We start from the raw sequence: 25325 nt of genomic DNA, 5'->3' as shown, positions 1-25325 counted from the left end.
TCGAATAGTCACTTGGAGCTCGGTAGTCAAACTTAAAAAAAAAACAAAAAAAAAACTTAATAGTTCAGTAACTTAAATGAAAACTTTCGAATAGTTCAATGATCATTTTGTAACTTTTTTAAATTAAGTGACCAAAACGTAAACTTACTAATAATAGTTTAGGGACTTTAAGTGTAGTTTATCTATAAATAAAAGCATCATTATAAATTATACCAATATCTGACACTTTGTGAAAATATTTTTTAATAATATTTCAACTAAATAGTGATTGATGAATAACGAGAATTCAATCAAACTTTTAAATAATAATATAGATATAATTTTTATATTATAGTATAAATATAATATAAATATATATGATATGATTATGATTGTTGATAGATGAACTGAAATCTTTAATGTGTTAAATCATTAAATGTAAACAGTGCCTCCAAACATTGACATTTTAACTAAAATAATGAACTGTCAAAACCGACGACATCATCATTATTGTCAAGCTTCATTGAACTTCAAGTTTCCTTCAATTTTTTTAAAATTCATTATTTAATTTTATCAAAATCTTACTTATATTTTGAATCAATTTAATTTCTTTTTTAAAGTATATTTTTCAAGTTTCATTATTTTGTCTAAATCCTCCTACATTTTAACGGGATTTTGAATCCGAACGGTTAACTCAACACTTGGATAAATAAATCTATTATACACTCAATTTTGTTTTCAATCGAAGTATATTTTATGTAGTCACAATGCATGAATTCAAATGCACCAAGTTACTTGTCACACGATTCAACAAAGAATCACATTATGCTCCACTATGCATATATGCTTTATCACTAATCATCTTGAAAAACACCACAAAACAACTATAATATTTAACATTAGAGATTTGATGAATTGGATCTTTACCATCTAATGATCTTGAAATCCTTCCATTCTGGCCGGTTCCTGAAATCCAATGTTCTCGACGGCTCCAATGGTCTTTAAACAAGCGCCTTTTGTTTATCTTTGCCGTTACGTAATGGTGAAGCGGCTACCTATGTCGACGAGTGAACGGATCTTTGGTAGCTTTCGCTGGCCGTTTATGTGCAAAGATCTCCATGAATCGGGTTGAGCGTCGTATTGCTTGTAGCTGTAAGAACTCGTGCTTTCTGATAGACAAAACCTCGTAGACTTGACAGTCTTCGGGATGTCAAGAAGCTTACCTTGTCGGAGATTCGAATCGAAGTCATCTTCGTATAGTTCATACTAGAGCATCGGAACGAATTCGTAGAGCAAGTTGAATCTGCGTCATTCCCATGACGAAAACGTGTTTCGTACAATGAAACAGGTGTTGGGAGGGAGACATGGGAGGAATGGGAGGAGACGGTATAGAACGGATGGCAGATTTAGTTATACGATTATCTTCGTCATCGTACTCGAAGCTGTGTCGGTGATGAATTCAATAGGATCCCCAGTCTTTCCAAGTTGGGGGATAAGGGAAGATATCTCCTTTTCAATCATATTAGCAATCCCCAATGGCTCCCGATCATTAATCTCCAATTCTTTAACCATTTCCGAGGCGATATTGATTGCAGTATCGTTCACTATATCGAACGGAAAATAGATGTTCCGAGCATGACCTACAAAACCCGGGTTTAGATCGGTCTTATAAACAACATATCAAAGTAACAAGTTAATACCATAGTACCTTCATTGTCTATAATTTGCACTTTGAGAAAAATTTTATCATCAGCAGGGTCCATTGTGGCAGTAATTAACATATTTTGTTTTTGGCTCAAGACACATGGGAATGGCAGAAACTTCGGCGAATTCTCTTCATCTGAGGCTAAAAATGGATCGAGCAAGAGCTCGTAAGCATGCAATCTCTTCGAAACATGGTCGAGGCATTTCCCTTCCCTACGAATCTCCAAGCTTCACCATCTCTAACCTTGTTTGAATGACTTACAAAGTTAAAAGAATATGTCATAGATTGAATTCCGTGTTAACAAAACCGATAAATCAACTCACCAAAGTCACTTTCTTGTAGATTTGAGCTGGATTCGAGCACTTGCTAGACGGATACTGGGAAGTAAGCATCTCTAACATACACATACCGAAGGAGTATATGTCTATAAGCTCATTGTACTCTTCCTCGTATAGTTCCAGTGCCATAAATTCCGGCGTACCTATAACACTATGAGCATGTTTCGAGCCATGAAGGATGGCGGCTAATCCGAGATCACCTATCTTTACTTGTCCGAGGTGACCATGGACAAAGATGTTATTACATTTGAGATCTCTATGTATCACTGGAGGATCATGGCAATGGGGATAAGCTAGACAACGTACTCGTATATCGACACGCTGGCGCCCCTGCCGATACCTGTATGATTACGTAATAGAAAATGGTACTACGAATAAGGTTTCGTTGGATTGACGGTTAAGTTAAATGCGGTTTTACTCTCGAAGGGTGCTGTAGGTGAACATCTCGGTTGACGAAGTTGAATGTTTTTCTATGGATATCGATCCACGACTCATAGAATTGCATGATGGAACTGTGGTCGAGGTAATTGAGAAGGTGGATTTCAGAGTAAAGTCTTTGTAATTCGTCCGGTGAACGGAAAACATCGGCGAGCTTCACTTGATTCCATGCCACTTCCATTCCAAGGACCTCATCAAATGCCTTGTACACTTTCTTCATTGCTCCTTTACCCAGAATCTCTCTGAACTGTATGAATATATACATACATACATACATACATACATACATACATACATAAGAGATTAACATAAAAAAAATGTTGTCCAAAATTTCCAGGGAAAATGAAAGAATCTTTTCAGTGAGTTAGTCGTTGACCAAATGAATGGATCAACTAGTTCAATTTTATATGGCTTTATTAATAAACTCCCCTCTGATACCTTAATTCTCATACTAAAACATATCAGTTTTGCCAATAAGAATGTATACTTTTCACTAAATTGACAGTTTTTTTTGTGTGTGAGTACAATACTAAATTCATAGTTGAGTTACCACTTCTTATCAAACAAAAAAAAATTAAGAATAAATGTGAGAATTAAAATATAATTCAAGGGCTAATTTAATAATATAAGTAGTAATTTTTCGATACCATTTAAGTTTTTATTTTAAAGATAAACAAGTGTTAAAGGGTTTCAAATTCTTTTAAAATACTTTGATTTTAAGACATTAAATCCTTATACTCTTTTTTATTTAAAAATTTTGGTTATTTTATATAGAATTATTGACATGAATCTTATAAAAAATTTATTTTATTCAAGACAAAAACCTCCTCTTTCAGAACTAAGATATGGACCTCTCTAACAGGATGTCATAGATTCGTGATCGTGCTCTTCATCGCCAGAAAGTGGATTACACATGCCGTAAGAAAGCATCCTACCAGAGTAGGCAAAACTCAAATACCACCGTCGCAGAATCAAATTCCTTCTGAGCCTGTAAAATTTCTACTTTCTCGTCTTCCAACGATAAGCCAGCCAATTCATTCTCTATAGACCTGTATCAAAACTAATTACCGTCGTCGCCAAAACCAAGAAAACCAAACTAAAAAACTCTAAAAAAAAACCAAAACATGCTATAGCAACAAAAAAGAGACGTGCTGTAGTAGCAGACACATTATTACTTCAGTTTTGTCTAAAATTTTGATTGTTATACATCTCAACTCCTTGGTTTCTTTACTTTTTAAAGAAATAAAAAGTATGCTTTTATAAACCAAATTAGATTTCTTCTTACAATACCTCTATACACAAGGGTTTGTTTTTTTTTTCCACAATATACAACGAAAAATGTTTTTTATTGCGTATTAAATGAACTGCTAAACACTTTTTATAAACTAAAGCTGCTAAACACTTTGAGTTTGAGGTCAGTTTGGTTTTAGTAAGTTAAATCAATAACACTATAGCTCACCTCTGAACAGACCATTTGGAGCTTTTTTTACTTCTTTTCCCTTACTTGGCTTGTAAAGTGTATTTTGTTTATCATTCTTCTGCTTTGGTTTCTTTGCTGTCTGGGTTTTGAAGCTTTCTCCGTGGACCTTCCTCTTACAGCTCTTCCCATTTGTCTCCATGGTCTCATCATCACTAGCTGTCTCTTCTTCCTCCTCCTCTTTATCATCTTCTTCATTGTCTTCCTCCATGGACAATGAGGAAAATGACGAAGAGGAGGAAGAAGAGAATATATATAGGGTTGGGTTGTAAAACGGTGGGTAAGTCTGTTGGTAATGGAAGGACACAAATGCAAATTGCAGCATTTGCAGAGAGAGAGAGAGAGAGAATGACTAGTTTGATTCCTGTTAGTGTGAGGCTCGCATGAGCTATTTTTCCCGCTACCCCCAGCTAGTATCAATAAAACAATTTACCACAAACTTGTATGCATCTCTTGCTAAATGTTATGTTAACTCCGGAACTTGGGTGCAATCACATTAATTTGTTCCCTAAAATTCAAGTGACAGGTTCAAGGCCTAGCATTTACACAATACTCAATGAGAAGAGAGTAGAAAGTATAACAATGTATCAACTAATCTGCTGTATGGACGAGCTCTCTGGGTAGCAGAGAAGAGGCTTTTGGTTTTTTTTTTCTTTTCTGGAAACTGCTATCTCTTGGTATGGGCGATGAATGCGTGAAATGATGGAATTTATCTTTTCGGTTCTTTTATTTTCTTTGGGTCTGTTCTGTTTTGTAATTTTATTTCTGGTTTTGGGCTCCCTTAGGCGCTCTATCCAGTACAGTATAATTTCATAAAATCAAAGAGTAGATACATGATAAGGTCATTACTATATCAGAATTTCCTTTTTATTATAACACAAATCTATTTGATTTTTATGATACTTCATTGGCCGATCTGGTAACAAAACAGCACATGTAATCGCACAAGAGAGTTTAAGTCGAGATGAGAATAGCTTCTAGATCGAAGAAGCTCCAGTGTTAGTAGAAGCGGCGGATCTGGTAGCAAAACAGCACGTGTAATTGCATAAGAGGGTTTAAGTCGAGATGAGAATAGCTTCTAGATCGAAGAAGCTCAAGTGTTGGTAGAAGCAGCAGCTGCAGAAGACTGTAGACTTCATGACCCACCGTAGAATCGTAGAACTGTTAAATTCTCTTCGAAGGACAGTGAGGATTTGCTATTCGAAGACCCTATTTTTTGTTTTGATTGCTCTATATTCAGTATTGTTAATGTTTTGTTTGAGCAGCAGGAGGCTGGAATTTCATGGCTGAGGGTTTCCTTTTCGTGTTTTCCTTTTGACTGAAAGTTCATTTAATTGTCTTTTTACTTTGTTTAATTATCAATAAAGAGGCCAGCTTTTGAGATTAAAAAAAAAAAACTAGGAAGAATTCACTTGTTAATAGACCTAATCGGCTCGTTTGAATACTAAAACAAATTCCCGATGAATCAAAAATACAAAAACAGGCATTATAGAAAGCTAAAAAAAGACTATTTTGCGGTCTAACTTACATGAACAAACATCAATAACAATATCTGCGTCTATACTCTTTTTTCTTTGCCAGAAAACCAGTGGCAAAGATATCAAAAAAAGGGGCATAATTCAACAATCCTATACATCAATATAACTCACTATAAAAGTACAGCTATGACCAGATTCAGGAAAGGGACCAAAATAAAATTAGTTGAAATGTACATTATATGCCTTTGAACCACACAAAAACTAATCAAACTTAATACATGTAAATGAGCTCTTGCATACGCCTATATTCCAAGAGCAATATTCACACGAGCTGAGGGCTCAGGCTTGCCTTTGTTAGCGTTTTTACTGTCTCTATTCTTCGGTGTTTTTCAGATGGATAAAGGTGGGAAATCTTCTTCGTTTTTTAAATGGAATGGTTGTATAAATATCCTGCATGTTAGGAGCGGTAAGAAAAAGGCTCAGAGAATAGTATTACATATTTCAGACGGAAAAGATGAATTGTCAAACCTGTCTCGACCCATGCTAGCGACCGATTTTAGCCTTTCCGTTCCAGTTGAGTTTTGAGTGTTAGGAGATCCTGGATTTTTCTGCTTGCTAGTTTCAGTACAGGCAGGCGCCAAAGGTAGGGCTCCAAAGGACCCGAATTCTACAAGCCTATCTGGCTGATCCATCAAGCCATTGGCATTAGGGGATAATGCTTTTTCAGAACCAGAGTGGCGGAGTCCCAAAGACCCGGATTTTCCAACACCCTGATTTATTGACTGCATTTGTGCCAGATCACGGTTGCTTCTCTCTGGTGAATTTGGCTCAGGGAATGTAATGGCACGGCCATTGTTACGAGGAGATCTTGCCAACGCTGGGTTCCTTCCCCTAGCTGTCAGGGACCTATCTTTGTAATAATTCTGCAAAAAGATTTAGACATAAAACCACATTGCGGCAACAAGGCCCAACCAGAAAATTTAACAAATAATAATATCGGTAGTAGTAAAACCAACAATAGCAAAATGACACTATGATGCTGTATGTTTACAGCAGACTAAGTTTGAGAAGCCCAATCCAAAGGATAGAATGAGTATACCGTATTGGGATTGGGGAAGTATGTCCCTGTTCCTCGAGGCTTTGGCATTTCTTCCATTCCGAAGCCAGAACCATGTAGAACTGGTGGGTTAATAGGATAGTAGGCTTGTCGAGGGACACCACCGTTGGCATTCATTGGGGAAATTGCATTTTGCCTGAACTGCACTGACTTGTGTACCGCGTCCCACGAATTCTTGCTCTGGAACTGAGAAACCAAAGGTGAAGAAATCGGAGGAACAGATGCACTAAAGGCATAGTCATAGCACCACTGGCCATAACTCAAACTGTGTATATTGGCATCGTAATCCCCACAGAGATCAGACAATGAGCTCAAAAGCTCCTGACTTGGAGCTGCACTACTTGAAGCTGGATTACTAGAATATCCAGGATATCGATCCTCGGTTGACCAAGCAAAATTTGAAGTCAATGGCTGATTCTTCGGTCCAACAGGGGACTGAACCCCTCTACTAGCAACCAATTGATTCTCACTGTGATCACCATGTTCATTAGCACCCGTCTGCTCACTGCTTGCAGAAAGAATACCCGAAGTCGCACTCCTTTCAGACAAACCAGAGTTTTCAGGCTGTTTACGTTCCACGTTTCCATTTCTTATCTCTCCATTATCCAAAGACAAGTTACAAAAATAGAGATGAGGTGCATGCCTTACAGTACCTGATGAGGAAAAACCATCCTCTGCATTTGGAGGGCAAGATTTATGTGCATCATTTGAAATTACAAGACCTTGAAATCTGGAGGTTGCCAGGTCTTTAGCATCCCCTGTGAGACGGATTTCTGAAATACTTGATGCATTTGCAGAACCCTGTGGCTCCTTAACAGTTATACCAACATCTGTTTCCCTCTCAGACATATTACCATTATTGACTTTGTACAATGATCCCTCATTATCAGAAGATCTATAATTCCCAGTCACAGTACTTGAATTTGAAGATTCTGATTCATAAAAGTTTTGATCTTCTTGACATGACTCTGTACCTGACACTGATGGTGTTGCACCAAGTCCTCTGAATCTAGACAATGGAGCAGGATCTTGAACATCAGGCCTCTGTCCATTTCCATGCCTATCCAGAGTGTTCGAGAAAAACTTATGAAGTTCATCTCCTAGAGTTTCTTCAGACTGGGAAAGAATCTGCCCTAGCTTCCGAGCCCCGTAAGTGAAAGCGCTTCTTATTCGGTAAAAGTTCCCTAGAGGAAAACGTACATCATGATTAACATTTATGATTTATCCCTCTCAATCGGTTCAAGAATCACTGAAAACCTCTCAACAAGATTGCCAAAATATTCATCACAATATCTAAAGACAAATGGCATTTGCCTATGGCAAAATGACCATACCTTTGCTCACACTGCGACCAAGATTATTGTTTTCTCTTAGAGGATCTACTATATTTAGATGCTTTTGAGGGAATATGCGTGAATTAGCTTCAAATCCCCTTGAAGGAACCGAGAACTTTTCCACACATTCCCTGAGAAAATCATTGCTAAGCAGCAAATCTCCCCCACCGTTTTCAGGCGTCTCAACTGCAAAATATAAGATAAATGAAATAAGCATCTTAATCATGTGTTGAGTAGAACAAACTAGATTTGGCATGAACGAAAAATGTAGTTGCTTACCCACAATATCTGGTAGGGAGGATATAGGGATTGGACCATTTAAACTGATGCAGTAATTTTCCCAATCAAATTTGCTAAAGTAATCCAAAAACTTATACAGAACCTGCAATATATTCAATCACTTAAAGTAATTGAATCAATTAGTGTAAACTGCCAAAATCCTGCAGTACTCACCGCCAAAGGGCCATCTAGGGATGAATGGAATAGATGGAAAATGTACAGCACCAAAGTCTCCAAACCATAGGTAGAAATCAAGCCATGATGAGCCCCCAAAATACGACTCTCATAGTAGCACCAAGCCTTGATAAGTATAATACTGCATTTAAATAGATGATCTTTTCCGATAAGACGATCAACCTGTAACATTATCAGCAAAGTAAAAACTATTTATAAAGGTGCATTTCTGGTTACTGCAATATTATATAGCCAATTAACCACCCCCAAATGCATGCTAGCTTTCCTAGTATGGGTAAATACAAATATAGATATAAACATTTAAAAAGATAGAATAGCAGAGATCTGAAGTCCATATCTAAATATAACATAGATTGGCAAACATTAGCAAAGAAATCAGGAAAGAAAAGAAGTATTGCCATCTATTTATTGTGCATGAGAAAGAGAAAGATTACACTGGAAATGACTAGGGAAAGCAAACAGAAAATATTTGTCAATTATACTAAATAAAATATAAACATTGCAGAAATTATCAGGTGAATTTCCTTACTTGACATAGTAAAGTTTCAAATATCCTAGAAGAATACATTCATCCTGCAAATTTCTCAACCAATGGAATGGAAGCAACTTTTTTTACTTCCAAAAAATGAAGAAGAACCACTAGAAACGCACCAAAAGATCCAAACCCAAGAAACATAAAGTGTGTCTGCATCAAAATGTTTCCAATATATACTAGCAACTAAACATTGCATATCCTTATTTCAATTTGCAAATGAACAGAACTAACTTGTAAGAAAAACAGATTTCATTCACACCTAAATTTTTATGGTGTAACCTACCTGCTCAAGAAAGCACAAGGTGCATAGCCCCCCTAATTGATTGAATGAGATATCCACCACAATGTTCTGCACTAAACACTTTACAAGCTTAACCTGCCACCAGAGAAGCCAAACTTAACATGGCCAACTACATATGATACAAAAGATTTCAAAATTGTAAACTGTTACAATAATAAACCATCTTAAATAATAACCATGAAGTAGATCCCATATAATGGAAACGTATAAAAAATTCATTCACATCCAAATTGTAAACTGTTACAATGACCACGGTTGGGCTGCTGATTGACTAAGCTCCCTGATGCCTCTTTTATTAGGTTTTGTGGGAATATCTACTTTTCTTATTTCTGTAGTAAATTATTTTTGCCTTTTTGCAGAACGGAAAAAAGTGGAAGTCTTATTCCATTAAAATGGGAAAAGCATAGACATCTCTCTCAATCTAAAATGCAATAACCAACAAAGTAATGCTTGAACTGCACAAAAAACTGGCAAGGATGAGAAAGTATTCCTAATCACCTTATTAATTACTGAGTAAATGGAATTTAAAATCAAAGAAAGGAGAAGAAGGAAAACCTTAACAACCCACAAAACAATTGCTCACTTAGAGGCTTCAGCAAGATCAATTAAAGAAGAAAAAAGTTTTATATACCACAGTCCATGTTTGACAAATAAGATCAGCCTGAAAAGCTATAAGAAAGTATTTATTTAGGAGAAATTAATTAATTGGCCGCAAAAACCGCTATATCCAATATTTATAAAATGAATGGTTGTCACAAATATCAGAATGCACAAAAGAAGAAGAGTGAACTCTTACTAAAGCTTGGAATATCTGAAAAATATAAATTCATAAACTTTTTAAATGTTTTACTTCTACTCTTGTGAGGAAAAAACTACAACTCTGCTATCTGGTCAGAGCATAGAAATCATTAGTCCTTTTGCTTTTCCCAAAATAGCATTCATCAAATTGAAAAGGGAAAACATGTCAAAGCATCAAGACCTTTTACTGCTGAGTTTTCTACGTAATAACGATGCTAAAATAATGGTTGAGGAGGCAAAACGCAAAATGAAAATAGATATAAAATGTCAACAAAAAGAATAAAGAATGAAGTAAACCTTATGTAAACAGGTTAGTCTCTTATGGATCACAAAACAAATAATTTGACTAAGCAAAGATCTACAGAGACATATCAGTTGAAGTTAAAAACCTCTGCCCGAATTAATTGCACATCCTTCACTACAAACTCAGCAGCAGTGTTATGATCTTCTCTTTCAAGGACAGAACACACATCATTTGCCAGAGCCTCCTCAAAGATTAAGCCTCCGAAGGCAGTCAAGTCGATATCTCCATCAGGAAGATAGGTCTTCAAGGGCACTGACCCAAACGGAAATACCTGTAATAAATACAAGCTAAAGGATTAATATCTATACAAATCAATCGCTAATTTAAATGAATGCTCTTAGGTTCATGATCACACCAATTGATAGCTATGAAAACCAAGACAGCTCTTAGGTTGATGATCACACCAACCGATAGCTATGAAAACCAAGACAGCAAAACGACAAAAACAATATATGAGACAATTATCACCATATTACTGAAAAAAAATGTATACGTCATATCGTCATTAACAGCCAGGTTGTTTTCAGCTGGAAACATTAAATGACAAATTTCCAAACTGAATTTCACCGTTATAGATAATTCCTTTTATGTACTCCGCTGTAATGTAACAAATATGAACCGCATTCAGTCAATCACAGATGTCAAATACTCAAAAGCACCCAATGAATAGTCCCATTATCACATCTAACTCCCAATGGACGAGACTTTAGCTAGACGTGACATTCATAAAGGTAGAACATTAACATTGTAGAAACCTCATCCATGTGATAGAGAATTTGCAATTTCCAAATGGATCGATCTCTACAACAACTATTAAGCCTAATTACGATGAATTAGAGGTTCTTCCACCACTATTCTTAGTTTTTATTTTATCAACAAATACTAATCATGTTTTCTCTTAGGTGACTCCAAACTACACAAGAATTAAGTTTAAAGCTTACACTCCATCCTAAAAATTCTTGTACTAGTAAATATAACAAATACGGTAGCCATTTCCATTTTCCACCTAAATTACTAGTTTCGAGAAAATGCTAACATTTTATCCATTTAAATCAATAAAAAGCAAAATTGAAAACTTAATTAATGTTTTTTTCTTCAAAAACCTAACCTCACAACCAAGATAATTTTTAATTAATCTCTGTACGTAATCGGTAACCGCTTTTCTCCTCTCTTCCGAAACAACAGTTGGCTGGACACGGGCTATGATCCCCTGCGTTGCTTCCTCGGCTTTTCTCCAATACTCCGCACTAATCCCCTTTTGATTCGGTGATGAAGATGGTGACGATGAATACCTGTCTCTTGACGAGACGCCGTTTGTTTCAGGCGACCAATCTAGGAGATCGCCCATCAAAAACATCAACAACAAAAAAACAGCCGCCCCTCTTCCTCCCTACGGCAAAACAATTCCGCCGCTTCACGTCTCAACGGAACGTCCAATCATTCAACGCGCTTTAGGTCGCCGCCGCCCTAAACCAACGTCCCTTCTGATGATCTAAAAACACGTTTTATTTTTTTGTTATTGTTATTCACGGTCAGGGTTTCGGGGGGGGGGGGAGAGACAAAGGAAATAAAACGACAGGGGAAATTACGACAAAACGACGGTGAAACACTGTGGAATATCTTTTTCTTTTTGCGTTTTATTGAAATTGGGGAAAAATAAAATTTGATTGTTGTAAAAAGGTAGAATCTAAAAGTGTGCGATCACGGCGGCGGCTGGAAACAGTGGTGGTTAGGGTTTGTTCCCTTTAGGACTGGGCTGGGCCTTGATTGCCCTTCTACTATTTGTCTTAATTTAAAGAATTTAAATTTATTGTAAAATCTATGCAAATTTTTATTTGTTATATTTTGGTGAAATTTTTTTTTATTATAAATATATTTTAGAGTTAAGTCAAAAAATTATTTTAGACGATAAATTTAAATTATAACTTTTTAGTAGTTAAAGTGCAATTCTATTATTATACTAATTCATATTTTTATAATTTTTATATCATTTTAGACATAAAATTATTGCGTATTCCTTAAATTCACCTTTTGATGGAACTCAATCTTGAAAATTTATTGACCTGGAACCTTAACTAAAGATGTTTATATTTTGAATATTGGATTTATTTTAGTGACCCATTTCCCTATTTAAAATTAATAAAAAAATAAATTTATATTTATATTTATATTTATATTTATATTTATCATTAAAATAAAATAAAAATATTTTTATTATTTATTGAATAGTAAAATGAGTTATTTTGGGCATGTCTAGGCAAGTAAAGCTTGAGCTTTGAAATCAAGTTTCAACTTAACTCCATTAATGAACGCCTCTAGCATTGGTCTTAACCAACAATGCAAATGCCAGTAATGTGTGTTTTTTATTACATAAATTGTGTCTTTAGGTAATATTTAAAAAAATATTTTTTGACTACTTTTATTAAAATAAATTTAAAAAAACTTGAATATTATTTTATTATATTGTAAAGATATGGGATATTATTAGTTATTCTAAACCTGGTTATGATTGTTTTTAAAAGAAATAAATTAAGGATAATAACTCATACCTTATTTAGCATAAACTAAATTAAAGGAAAAAAAATTTTGGGTGAATTACATGAAGAGGGTAAAGCCCTAATAGCAACGTAATTAGAGTGACTTGAACTCAAACCACATTCAAAACGGTAAACATTCTAACCATCGAGCCAATACACAGAGTTCAAAGATATTTATAATATTATAGCCTTATTCAGTTTATATGGTTTGCCATATTCAAATTTAGTATATATTTTGCTACAAAAATAATTCAAGGAACTTAATTACTTGCTAATTAAATAATCAAGTCTTTGAGAATAATATATTAATTTAACATAAAAATTACAAAAAAAGGTAATTTTTAGATTTAATATATTAAATAATTTGTAATGCTTTGGGCTTAGAAAAATTATTCACTATTCCATGCTCTAAATGCTATATTTAGTGTATTGGTGATCTCTACTGTAAATCATTAAAAGAAATAACATTTTTAATGTTGTTATTTTTTTTGGATTTTAAATTATTTTTATATTTTATTTTAACTTTTTAAAGTTCTTTTTGCAAGTGACTTAAAAGAGGATACTCTTTTCTTTAATATTTCACATAAGTTTTCTTTAATATTTCACATAAGTTAGCTAATGAACTATAAAGAACTAAAAGTAATCTTTAATTGCTTTTTTAAGTTAAAGACTAAATTGATAAATTTTATAAATGTTGAAGGTCAAGTCAGTTTAATAGGTAAACAACAAATTAATAAAACAACATTATAGACAGCTAAAAGAAGACTATTTGACAGTATAAAGTTACATCAACAATAAGCAATAACAATATCTGCTTCTATACTTTTTTTTCTTTGCCAGAAAACCAGTGGCAAAGATATCAAAACCTGGGCAAAATTAACAACAAAAGAGAAGGCATAATTCAACAATCCTATACATCAATAACTCACTATAAAAAGTACAGCTACGACCAGATTTAAAAAGGGACCAAAATAAAATTAGTTGAAATGTACATTATATGCCTTTGAACCACACAAAAACTAATCAAACTCCATACATGTAAACGAGCTTCGGAATATGGCTATATTCCGAGAGCAATATTCACACGAGCTGAGGGCTCAGGCTTTGTGGCTTTTGTTAGCGTTTTTACCTGTCTCTATTCTTCGGTGATTTTCAGATGGATAAAGGAGGGAAATCTTCTTCGTTTTTTAAATGGAATGATTGTACAAGTATCCTGCATGTTAGGAGAAGTAAGAAAAAAGGCACAGAGAATAGTAATACGTATTTTAGATGGAAACAATGAATTGTCGAACCTGTCCTGATCCATGCTCGCGGCTGATTTTAGCCTTTCCATTCCAGTTGAGTTTTGAGCGTTAGGAGATCCTGGATTATGCGGCTTGCCAATTTCTGTAAAGGTTGGAACCAAAGGTAGGGCCCTCATTGACCCGAATTCTACAAGCCTGTCTGGTTGATGCATTGAGCCATTGGAATTAGGGGATAATGCTTTTTCAGAACCAGAGTGGCGGAGTTCCGATGACCCTGATTTTCCAACACCCTGATTTACTGAATGCATTTGTGCCACCTCACGGTTGCTTCTCTCTGGTGAATTTGACTCTGGGGATGTAATGGCACGGCCATTGTTGCGAGGAGATCTTGCCGATGCTGGGTTCCTTCCCCTTGCTGCCAAGGACCTATCCTTGTAATAGTTCTGCAAAAATATTTAAACATAAAACCACATTGTGGCAACAAGGCCCAACAGAAACTTTAACAAATAATAGTAATATCGGTAGTAGTAAAACAAACAATGGCAAAACAACATCATGAGGCTGCATGTTTGCACCAGAAATCCAAAGGATTAGAATGAGTATACCGTATTAGGATTGGGGAAGTATGTCCCCGTTCCACGAGGCTTTGGCATTTCTTCCATTCCGAAGCCAGAACCATGTAGAACTGGAGGGTTAATAGGATAGTAGGCTTGTCGAGGGACACCACCATTGGCACTCATTGGGGAAATTGCATTTCGCCTGAACTGCCCTGACTTGCGTACTACATCCCATGAGTTCTTGCTCTGGAACTGAGAAACCAAAGGTGAAGACATTGGAGGAACAGCTGCACTAAAGGCATAGTCAATCCACCACTGGCCATAACTCAAACTGCGTATGTTAGCATCGGAATCCCCACAGAGATCAGACAATGAGCTCAAAAGTTCCTGACTTGGAGCAGCATTACATGAAGCTGGATTACTAGAATACCCAGGATATAGATCCTCGGATGACCAAGCAGAATTCAAACTCAATGGATGATTCTTCGGTCCAACAGGGGACTGAACCCCTCTACTAGAAACTGACAGATTCTCACTGTGATCACCATGTACATCAGCACTCATCTTCTCACTGCTTTCACCAAGAATACCAGAAGTCGCATTCTCTTCAGACAAACCAGAATTTTCAGACTGTTTGCACTCCACATTTCCATTTCTTATCTCTCCATTATCCAAAGACAAGTTACAAAAATAGAGATGAGGTGCATGCCTTACAGTACTTGATGAGAGAAAACCGTCCGCTGCATTTGGAGGGCAAGATTTATGTGCATCATTTGAAATTACAAGACCTTGAATTCTGGAGGTTGCCAGGTCTTTAGCATCCCCTGTGAGACGGATTTCTGAAATACTTGATGCATTTGCAGAACCCTGTGGCTCCTTAAAGGTTATACCAACATCTGTTTCCCTCTCAGACATATTACCATTATTGACTTTGTACAATGATCCCTCATTATCAGAAGATCTATAATTCCCAGTCACAGTACTTGAATTTGAAGATTCTGATTCATAGAAGTTTTGATCTTCTTGACATGACTCTGTACCTGACACTGATGGTGTTGCACCAAGTCCTCTGAATCTAGACAATGGAGCAGGATCTTGAACATCAGGCCTCTGTCCATTTCCATGCCTATCCAGAGTGTTCGAGAAAAACTTACGAAGTTCATCTCCTAGGGTTTCTTCAGACTGGGAAAGGATCTGCCCTAGCTTCCGAGCCCCATAAGTGAAAGCACTTCTTATTCGGTAAAAGTTCCCTGAGAGGAAAACTTACACCATGATTAACTTTTATCCCTCTAAATCAGTTCAAGAATCACAATATCTAAAGAAATATTTCAGCAATTCTCAAGACTTAAAAGTTCTGAGTTAAACAAAAGAAAAATGGCATTTGCCTATGGAAAAAAGATAATACCTTTGCTCACACTGCGACCAAGATTATTGTTTTCTTTTAGAGGATCTACTATATTTAGATGCTTTTGAGGGAATATGCGTGAATTAGCGTCAAATCCCCTTGATGGAACTGAGAATGTTTCCACACATTCCCTGAGAAAATCATTGCTAAGCAGCAAATTTCCCCCACCATTTTCAGGTGTCTCAACTGCAAAATAAAAGATAATGAAATAAGCATCTTAATCTTGTATTGAGTAGAACAAACAAGATGTGGCATGAAAGAAAAATATAGTTGCTTACCCACAATATCTGGTAGGGAGGATATAGGGATTGGACCATTTAAACTAATGCAGTAATTTTCCCAATCAAATTTGCTAAAGTAATCCAAAAACTTATACAGAACCTGCAATATATTCAATCAGTTAAAGTAATTGAATCAGTTAGTTTAAACTGCCCAAATCCTGCAGTACTCACCGCCAAAGGGCCATCTAGGGATGAATGGAATAGATGGAAAATGTACAGCACCAAAGTCTCCAAACCATAGGTAGAAATCAAGCCATGATGAGCCCCCAGAATACGACTCTCATAGTAGCACCAAGCCTTGATAAGTATAATACTACGTTTAAATAGATGATCTTTTCCAATAAGACGATCAACCTGTAACATTATCAGCGAAGTTAAAACTTTTTATAAAGGTGCATTTCCGGTTACTGCAATATCATACAGCCAATTAGCCACCCTCGTACGCATGCTAGCTCTACCAGTATGTGCAAATGCAAATATAAATATAAACATAGATATAAATAAATAAAGATTGAATAGCAGAGATCTGAAGTCCATATCTAAATATAACATCGATTGGCAAACATTAGCAAAGAAATGAGGAAAGGAAAGAGGTATTGTCATCTATTTATTGCGCACAAGAAAGAGATAGAGATATTAAACTGACAATGACTAGGGAAAGAAAACAGAAAACTATTTGTCAATTATACTAAATAAAATATAAATATTGCAGAAGTAATCGGGTAAATTTCCTCAGTTGACATAGTAAAGTTTCAATGATCTTAGAAGAATATTCATCCCTCAAGTTTCTCAACCAATGCAATGGATGCATCTTTTTTTACTTCCAAAAAATGAAAAAGAGACACTAGAAGGCACCAAAAGATCCAAAACCAAAAAACATACCAAAAGATCCAAAACCAAAAAACATAAAGACGTGTGTCTGCATCAAAATGTTTCCAATATATACTAGCAACTAAACATTGCATATCCTTCTTCTTTCTATTTGAAAATGAACTGAACCAACTTGTATGAAAAACAGCTTTCATTCACACCCAAATTTTTTATGATGAAACCTACCTGCTCAAGAAAGCACAAGGTGCATAGTCCTCCTAATTGATTGAATGAGATATCCACCACAATATTCTGCACTAAACACTTTACAAGCTTAACCTGCCACCAGAGAAGCCAAAGTTAACATGGCCAATTACATATGATACAAATGATTTCCAAATCAAAAACTGTAACAAATAACATAAGCATATAGAAAATTCATTCACATCCAAATTCTAAACTGTTACAATGACCAAGGTTGGGCTGCTGATTGACTAAGTTCCCTGATGCCTCTTTAGGTTTTGTGGGAATACCTACTTTTCTTATTTCTGTAGTAAATTATTTTTGCCTTTTTGTAGACCATTAAAAAGGCAAAAGCATAGACCTATCTCTCAATCTAAAACGCGATAACCGACAAAGTAATGTTTGAATTGCACAAAAACCTGGAAAGGATGAGAAAGAATAGTATACTTGTGAATGCAATTAGAGCATCCCTTCGGTTGTTCCATAACAGTATGATGTAAATCATGCAAGGGGGTGTATCTCTAATCACTTTATTAATTACTGAGTAAATGAAATTTAAAATCAAAGAAAGGAGAAGAAGGAAAACCTTAACAACCAACAAAACAATTGCTCACTTAGAGGCCTCAGCAAGATCAATTAAAGAAGAAAAAAGTTCTATATACCACAGTCCATATTTTGACAAATAAGAACAGCCTGATAAGCTATAAGAAAGTATTTATTTAGGAGAAAACAATTAACTGGCCGCAAAAACCATTATATCCAATATTTATAAAATGAATGGTAGTCACAAATATCAGAATGCAAAAAAGAAGAGTGAACTCTTACTAAAGCTTGGAATAATATCTGAAAAATATAAATTCATAAACTTTTTAAAAGCTTTACTTCTAGTCTTGTGAGGAAAAAATATAACTCCGCTATCTGGTCAGAGCATAGATATCATTAGTCCTCTTGCTTTTCAGAAGTAGCACTCATTAAATTGAAAAGGTAAAAACATGTGAATGCATCAAGACCTTTTCCTGCTGCATTTTCTACTTAATAACAATGTTAAAATAATAGTCAAGGAGGGAAAACTGAAAATAAAAATAGATGTAAAACGTCAACAAAAAGAATAAAGAATGAAGTAAACCTTATGTAAACAGGTTAGTCTCTTATGCATCAGAAAACAAATAATTTGACTAAGCAAAGATCTAAAGAATCATATCAGTTGAAGTTAAAAACCTCTGCCCGAATTAATTGAACATCCTTCACCACAAACTCAGCAGCAGTGTTACGATCTTCTCTTTCAAGGACAGAACAAGCATCATTTGCCAGAGCCTCCTCAAAGTTTAAGCCACCGAAGGCTGTCAAGTCAATATCTCCATCAGGAAGATAGGTCTTCAAGGGCACTGACCCAAATGGAAATACCTGTAATAAATACAAGCTAAAGGATTAAGATCTATCCAAACTGGCAACTAATTCAAGTGAATGCTCTTAGGTTCATGATCACACCAATCGATAGCTATGAAAACCAGGACAGCAAAACGACAAAAACTACATACGAGACAATTATCACAATAGTACTTAAAAAAAATGTATAAGTCATATCGTCATTGACAGCCAGGTTGTTTTCAGCTGGAAACATCAATTGACAAATTTCCAAACTGAATTTTACCATGACAACTGATTATTTTTAAGTACTCCGTTAAATTGAAGTTTAAAACACGCATTGATAACGTAATATAAATGAACCGAGTTTGGTCAATCACATATGTCAAATACTCAAAAGCACCCAATGAATAGCCCCATTATCACATCTAACTCCCAATGGAGAGACTTTGGCTGGATGTGATATTCATAAAAGTAGAACATTAACATGATAAAAGCTTCATCCATGTGGTCGAGAATTTGCAATTTCCATATTGGTCAATTTCTACAACAACTATTAGTCCTTATTAACAGTTTTCATCTACCACAGACACTTGATTAGTAAAGAATGATAGAGATTAAACAATAACAAACACCCCACTTTCTATATACTAAAGTGATGAGGCTTTAGTTCATCATCTTGTGCCGAATTAGAGGTTCTTGAAGCAGGAAAACCGATAGCTATGGGATTAATATCTGTACAAACCGATAGCTAATTCAAATGAATGCTCTTAGGTTCGTGACCACACTAATCGATAGCTATGAAAACCATGACCGCAAAACGACAAAAACTATATACGAGACAATTATCACCATATTACTGAAAAAAAAATGCATGTGTCATATCACCATTAACAGCCAGATTGTTTTCAGCTGCAAACATTAAATGAAAAATTTCCAAACTGAATTTTACCGTTATAGGTAATTCCTTTTAAGTACTCCGCTATAACGTAACGTATATGAACCGAGTCTTCATCTATTTCTACAAGTATTAAGCCTTATTAACAGTTTCCATCTATAACAGACACATGGTTATTAAAGAATGATGGAGATTTAACAATAACAAACACCCCCACTTTCAATATACTAAAGTAATGAAGCTTCAGTTCGTCGGAAACCACATTATCTTAAGCCGAATTAGAGGTTCTTCCACCACCATTCTTAGTTTTTATTTTATCAACAAATACTAATAATTTTTTATCATAGGTTACTCCAAACTACACAAGAATTAAGTTCAAAACTTACACTCCATCCTGAAAATTCTTGTACTAGTAAATATAACAAATACGGTAGCCATTTCCATTTTCCACCTAAATTACTAGTTTCGAGAAAAGGTCAACATTCTATCCATTTAAATAAATAAAAAGCATAATTGAAAACTTAATTAATGTTTTTTTTTCCTTCAAAAACCTAACCTCACAACCAAGATAATTTCTAATTAATCTCTGAACGTAATCGATAACCGCTTTTCTCCTCTCTTCGGAAACAACAGTTGGCTGGACACGGGCTATGATCCCCTGCGTTGCTTCCTCGGCTTTTCTCCAGTACTCCGCACTAATCCCCGTTTGATTCGATGATGAAGATGATGACGATGAATACCTGTCTCTTGACGAGACGCCGTTTGGTTCAGGCGACCAATCTCGGAGATCGCCCATCAAAAACATCAACAACAAAAAAAAAAACAGCCACCCCTCTTCCTCCCTACGGAAAAAACAATTCCGCCGCTTCACGTCTCAACGGAACGTCCGATCATTCAACTCGCTTTAGGTCGCCGCCGCCGCCGCCGCCCTAAACCAACGTCCCTTCTGATCTAAAAACACGTTTTATTTTTTGTTATTGTTATTCACGATCAGGGTTTCGGGGGGAAGGGGAAGGGGAAGGAAATAAAACGACAGGGAAAAATACGACAAAACGACGGTGAAAAACTGTGGATTATCTTTTTCTTTTTTCTTTTTATTGAAATTTGGGGAAAAAAATTTAATGGTTGTAAAAAGGTAGAATCTAAAAGTGTGCTATCACGAGTTATTTTAAACCTTTTTCTTTTAGGAATTTATCTAATGACGATAGTTCAACTTTTTTATTATTACTAACTTGTAATATTAGAATTTAATTTTATGTGTTTAATATTTAATTATTTTTTTAAATATACTTTTAATTATATTAATTAAAATAAAATAATATTATTTATTTAATTTTATAAATATATTAATTTATCAATTTAAATATCATAATAGAAAATTTTTAAATAATAATTAAAACATTTTTAATATAATTTTATTTATTAATTAATAGAAAGTTAAGTTATTCAAAATAATAACTAATTAATTTTAATATTAATTAAGTGATAATTAATATAGTTAAATTTTTATTTTTAAATATGTAATTATTGTAATTTCTATTAAATTATAATTATTTTTAAATGCATACATTTTATTTCAACTTTCTTCAACTAATAATTCTAAAATAAAAATTAGGTATTATCGTAGTTCAAAATTCTTTCTAAACTCGTACTTTTATATACAGTTATATAGATTTTTCATTACAGTAAAAACATCATGGAAACTCCTGTATTAATAGCTGAATTACATTTTGACTCATTTTGTTCAAAAAATAGACAAATTGGGTTATGTATGTTAGATCAATAGCAATTTCGTCAAATTGTTAAAATTTTCATCGAAATATACTATTAAAAAATGATCTTTTTACGTCAACATAAAGTACACATGACATATTTAGTTATTCTATTAGCAACGCCAATTTTTATTAGCACAAATAAATAGAATTTTTAATCGAAATGATCAATTTGTTATTTGATCTAACATATAAAGACTAAATAGCCCATTTTTTAATAAACGGGACAATAATTTGACTTATAATACAAGAATCTTCATAATAATAATATTTTCTTGATAAACGAGATAAAATATTGTTATATATTTTTGTGAAGGTTTATTACTATTACAAGTACAATACAAATGCATTTTCGAGTACGAAAGATGAAGAATCGTATAGAATTAAGTAGAACTCGCTCATTGTAAATTTATGTTAGTATCGAAGATCTATACGTCAATTCTGACTAATGTGCATGGTAAATTTAGGGGTGAAGCTAAAAAATTATTTTAGGGAGATAATTTTAAATTATAAATTTCTGGGAGGTTAAAACGCAATTCTATCATTGTACTAACTTATATTTTTATAATTCTTTTAGAAGTATTTCGATGCCATTTTATCATTTTGGTGAGCCAAGGCCATTGTTTGCCTCTTAGATTTGTTCCTGGAGGAACTCGAACATGAATACCTAATGACCTAGGACTTCAATTAGAGGTATTCATATTTTTCAACCTCGGGCCAACTCGATTTGAGTCAAAGCGGGTTTACTATTTAAAAGTAATAAAAAAATAAAAGATATATTAATATCTATATATTTTTATAGTTGAAATTAAATTAGAAATATTTTTATTGATTTTTTGAACAATAAAACGAGTCTTTTGAGCGTGTCTAAGCGGGTAGGACTTAAGTTCAAGCTTGAATATTTTTTTTTTTGAAACCGGGTTTCAACTTAATCCAACCAATGAACACTTTTAATAATGACTTTAATTAACAATGAAAATACCTTAAAAGTTGTTATGTGTCCTTTTCAATAACTTTAAGGTATTAATTTATTAATATATCATTATTTAGCATAAACTATAACACTTTTCAATGGTAGTTTAGGCTTATATCACAAAATTCTTTAAGAAATGTATTAATTTCACATCTAATTAATTAAGTTTTTCTGGTAACCGTTTTCATCATTGATTACATTGACGATTAAAATAAATTGAAAATCCAATTAGATGATGACACATGGCAGCTTATGGTTTATTCTAATATTTTTCTCATAAAAAATTAAAATCACAAAAACATATCAAAATCATAAAAAAACTACAAAAAACCATTAAAAATAGAAAATATATAAAAAGTATTAAATAATAAAACTATGAAAACTAATATAAACTTATAAAAATATAAAAAAATATTTAAGATCTTATAAAATTAATAAAACATATTCGAAATGTTTAAATTTTTCTAAAAATATATTGAAATTCTATAAGAAAACTATAAAAATAAATTACTAATTGTGAGATAACATCACGTGACCCATCCACGCATGGGCACGTGATTGTTTCAAGATTTGGATTGGGCCAGAATCACCCACAGTTAAGAGTTCAAGGGCTCATTGTATCCAATAAACTATGGGAAACAGAATAAATAGGTTAAATTCTGTAAAAGGTCCTTGTATTGTGTGTTTTTAACGGATTTAATATTGTATTGATTTTCAAAATATGTATTTTTAATTTTGAGACTATTTTTTCATTAATTCTATCAAATAATTTGGCATTGATTATTTGTTTTAATCATGCAAATATACAATTTAGCTGTTTTTTTTTACAATCAAAATTCTTTGTATATTTGAAAAAAAGAAATCAATCTCAAATTTACCAGTGAATTTCAATTCAATGTAGCGCAGTTATATACGTAAACTTTTAGTTTTGGTTCAATTGTAAACTTGAAGCTTTTATCTTAATTCAAATGTACACGTTTAGAAAAAAAAAACACGTCTATTTATTTTTCATGTTAGTTTAATATAAGTGTTCATGTGTACAATATACAAACATAAAATGTTACTACAGCGATAACGGTGTTAATTAATTGTAATCTTATAATTAAATCAAAATTTTATATATATAATTACACAAAATTAAAATTTGTGTATCGTGTATATATGCCACGTCATCACTTACTTTAAGAAAACACATCATATTATTTGATGGAGTACATATTTTTTGGAGAGAGAATGACCAATTGACCATAAATGATCAAATTATAGTAGATAGATTAAATCCGTAAAAAAAAAAGAAGAAAAGAACAGAAAAGCAAAGTATTAGGGCCTTCTAAAAGTTATACCAAATAAATAAGATCATAAAAGTATTATTTTCTTATTGCGTGAATATCTTCTATGATAGTCGAAATGGCAAGTTATCGGTTTGATTTGTCTAATGATCCGATTAAAAAATTATAAATTTCTATTTAATCGGTTTTGTAATCAATTCATACCAGTTCTCGATTTAACCGGTTCAAATTCACTCTTCAAGTCAATCCTCGATCCAATCAATCAATACAATCCAATTCAAACAACACTACTTTATACTTTTTTGCCTTTTTTAAATATATTTTTACCTTAATCCGCAAATTCAAATTCAAATTGTTAATTAAATAAGTCCAGTTACTAAAACAACAAGATACAACTTGTTTTAAAATAATTTCAATCAATAAATGTATTTTTTTCACACACTACGTTACCACACAAGCAAATTTATAAATCAAACCCTAATCTTGAGTACGAGTGAACTATTTTATAATTTGATAATATTTCATGGGACTTACAAATAATTTTTCTTAATTTTGAGAGGTGGGGGAATGGCAACTACCTACCCCTAAATTTGCCCATGTTGGCAAGGACTCACGTGTTGTTAGGAGTCATATTCACTCGTTATACATCACAAAGCTCATAAAAAAACGAAAAATCAGACCAAACCTACTCATAATAATTGCATTTAGTGAAATTAAAGATTTATATATGAAATTGTATTTAATAGAACTCGAACCTAAAATCTCGAATCACATCAAATTTTGCCATAATCAAAACTTACATCATATATATACTAAAGTAATATAAAGTTACAATTTTCGCATAATTTAGAAGTTGCCATGTGTACATATTGTTCAAAGTTGCAATCAAGCACTAAACTTCTGTTTGAATGAAAATGTTGATATATATGTATATGTTAGCATTCCGTAGTAAAAAACATTACATGTATTTATATATATTTAAATATTCTTTTATAAATTTTAATTATGTCTATTTATTTTGACATAATATCTAAAACTATCATAATTTATCTGTAATTCATAAATTGAAAGATAATATACTTTAATAATGATGCCATGTATATTTATAAATGTGAAATTTGAACCACCTTATCCAGCATTGCAGAAACAACGTATTGTTTGATGCCACGTCATCATGCAAGTGTGTCGAGTTGGATATATATTATAGGATCCATTGTCGTGTTTGGTAAAATGATTATTATTTGTCTTTTGGAAAAGGTGGGACCTCTCAATTAATGCTCTTCATGCCCTTTTATCAGGTGCCACCAATTGTATTGAACAAAACCATCCATGACTTATCACAAATATTTGTGTTTATCATAATAATTGCCATAGTCATAGTGCTTGCTTCCATTAATCATATTTAATTCCCGCTTATAAAAATAAAGAAATCGATTTGATCAATTTTTTTTTCTGATTTGATTTAATTAATTTTAATATAAAAAATTGTATGGATGACTTTAATTGAGAAAATGATTAAATCAAATTGAGATTATAGGGTTATATTTATAAGGTTATATATTTATTATATTTTATAAAAATATAAATATTATTTTACTTAATTTAAAAACAATATAAAAAAGTTTATATTTTTTGGTAGATTTAGTTTTGACATTTAAAATCCAATAATCGAT

The 25325-nt window shown here is 33.4% G+C and overlaps 2 protein-coding genes and 1 pseudogene across 2 annotated transcripts; all 3 read right to left on the bottom strand.

Moving 5' to 3' along the window:
• Nucleotides 1-721: 721 nt before the first annotated feature.
• On the bottom strand, nt 722-4148 carry LOC107935947 (serine/threonine-protein kinase WNK3-like; annotated as a pseudogene).
• Nucleotides 4149-5434: 1286 nt separating this feature from the next.
• On the bottom strand, nt 5435-12038 carry LOC107935962 (uncharacterized). Its single transcript, XM_016868590.2, has 9 exons — nt 11387-12038; nt 10364-10549; nt 9159-9251; nt 8320-8502; nt 8146-8248; nt 7867-8052; nt 6515-7716; nt 5944-6338; nt 5435-5865 (listed from the first exon to the last, which is right to left on the bottom strand). The coding sequence occupies exons 1-9, from the start codon at nt 11633-11635 to the stop codon at nt 5805-5807; spliced, it is 2658 nt and encodes an 885-aa protein (XP_016724079.2). The 5' UTR covers nt 11636-12038; the 3' UTR covers nt 5435-5804.
• Nucleotides 12039-13610: 1572 nt separating this feature from the next.
• Nucleotides 13611-20681, bottom strand: LOC107935961 (uncharacterized). Its single transcript, XM_016868589.2, has 9 exons — nt 20175-20681; nt 18574-18759; nt 17359-17451; nt 16474-16656; nt 16300-16402; nt 16022-16207; nt 14665-15866; nt 14108-14502; nt 13611-14028 (listed from the first exon to the last, which is right to left on the bottom strand). The coding sequence occupies exons 1-9, from the start codon at nt 20421-20423 to the stop codon at nt 13968-13970; spliced, it is 2658 nt and encodes an 885-aa protein (XP_016724078.2). The 5' UTR covers nt 20424-20681; the 3' UTR covers nt 13611-13967.
• Nucleotides 20682-25325: the final 4644 nt, after the last annotated feature.

The sequence above is a fragment of the Gossypium hirsutum genome, chromosome A02 (assembly GCF_007990345.1).
Source record: "Gossypium hirsutum isolate 1008001.06 chromosome A02, Gossypium_hirsutum_v2.1, whole genome shotgun sequence".
NCBI lineage: Eukaryota > Viridiplantae > Streptophyta > Magnoliopsida > Malvales > Malvaceae > Gossypium > Gossypium hirsutum.
Note: the sequence above shows the minus strand (reverse complement) of the source record. Positions and strands in the feature narration are given on the sequence as shown.

Coding starts and splice junctions, on each gene's coding strand:
- LOC107935962 (XM_016868590.2), bottom strand. CDS start 11,635: ATGTTTTTGATGGGCGATCTCCTAGATTGGTCGCCTGAAACAAACGGC. Junction 7,717..7,866: donor TGGTCGCAGTGTGAGCAAAG/GTATGGTCATTT, acceptor GTTTTCCTCTAG/GGAACTTTTACCGAATAAGA. Junction 5,866..5,943: donor GCTAGCATGGGTCGAGACAG/GTTTGACAATTC, acceptor CCTAACATGCAG/GATATTTATACAACCATTCC.
- LOC107935961 (XM_016868589.2), bottom strand. CDS start 20,423: ATGTTTTTGATGGGCGATCTCCGAGATTGGTCGCCTGAACCAAACGGC. Junction 16,208..16,299: donor CTCCCTACCAGATATTGTGG/GTAAGCAACTAT, acceptor TTTATTTTGCAG/TTGAGACACCTGAAAATGGT. Junction 14,029..14,107: donor GCGAGCATGGATCAGGACAG/GTTCGACAATTC, acceptor CCTAACATGCAG/GATACTTGTACAATCATTCC.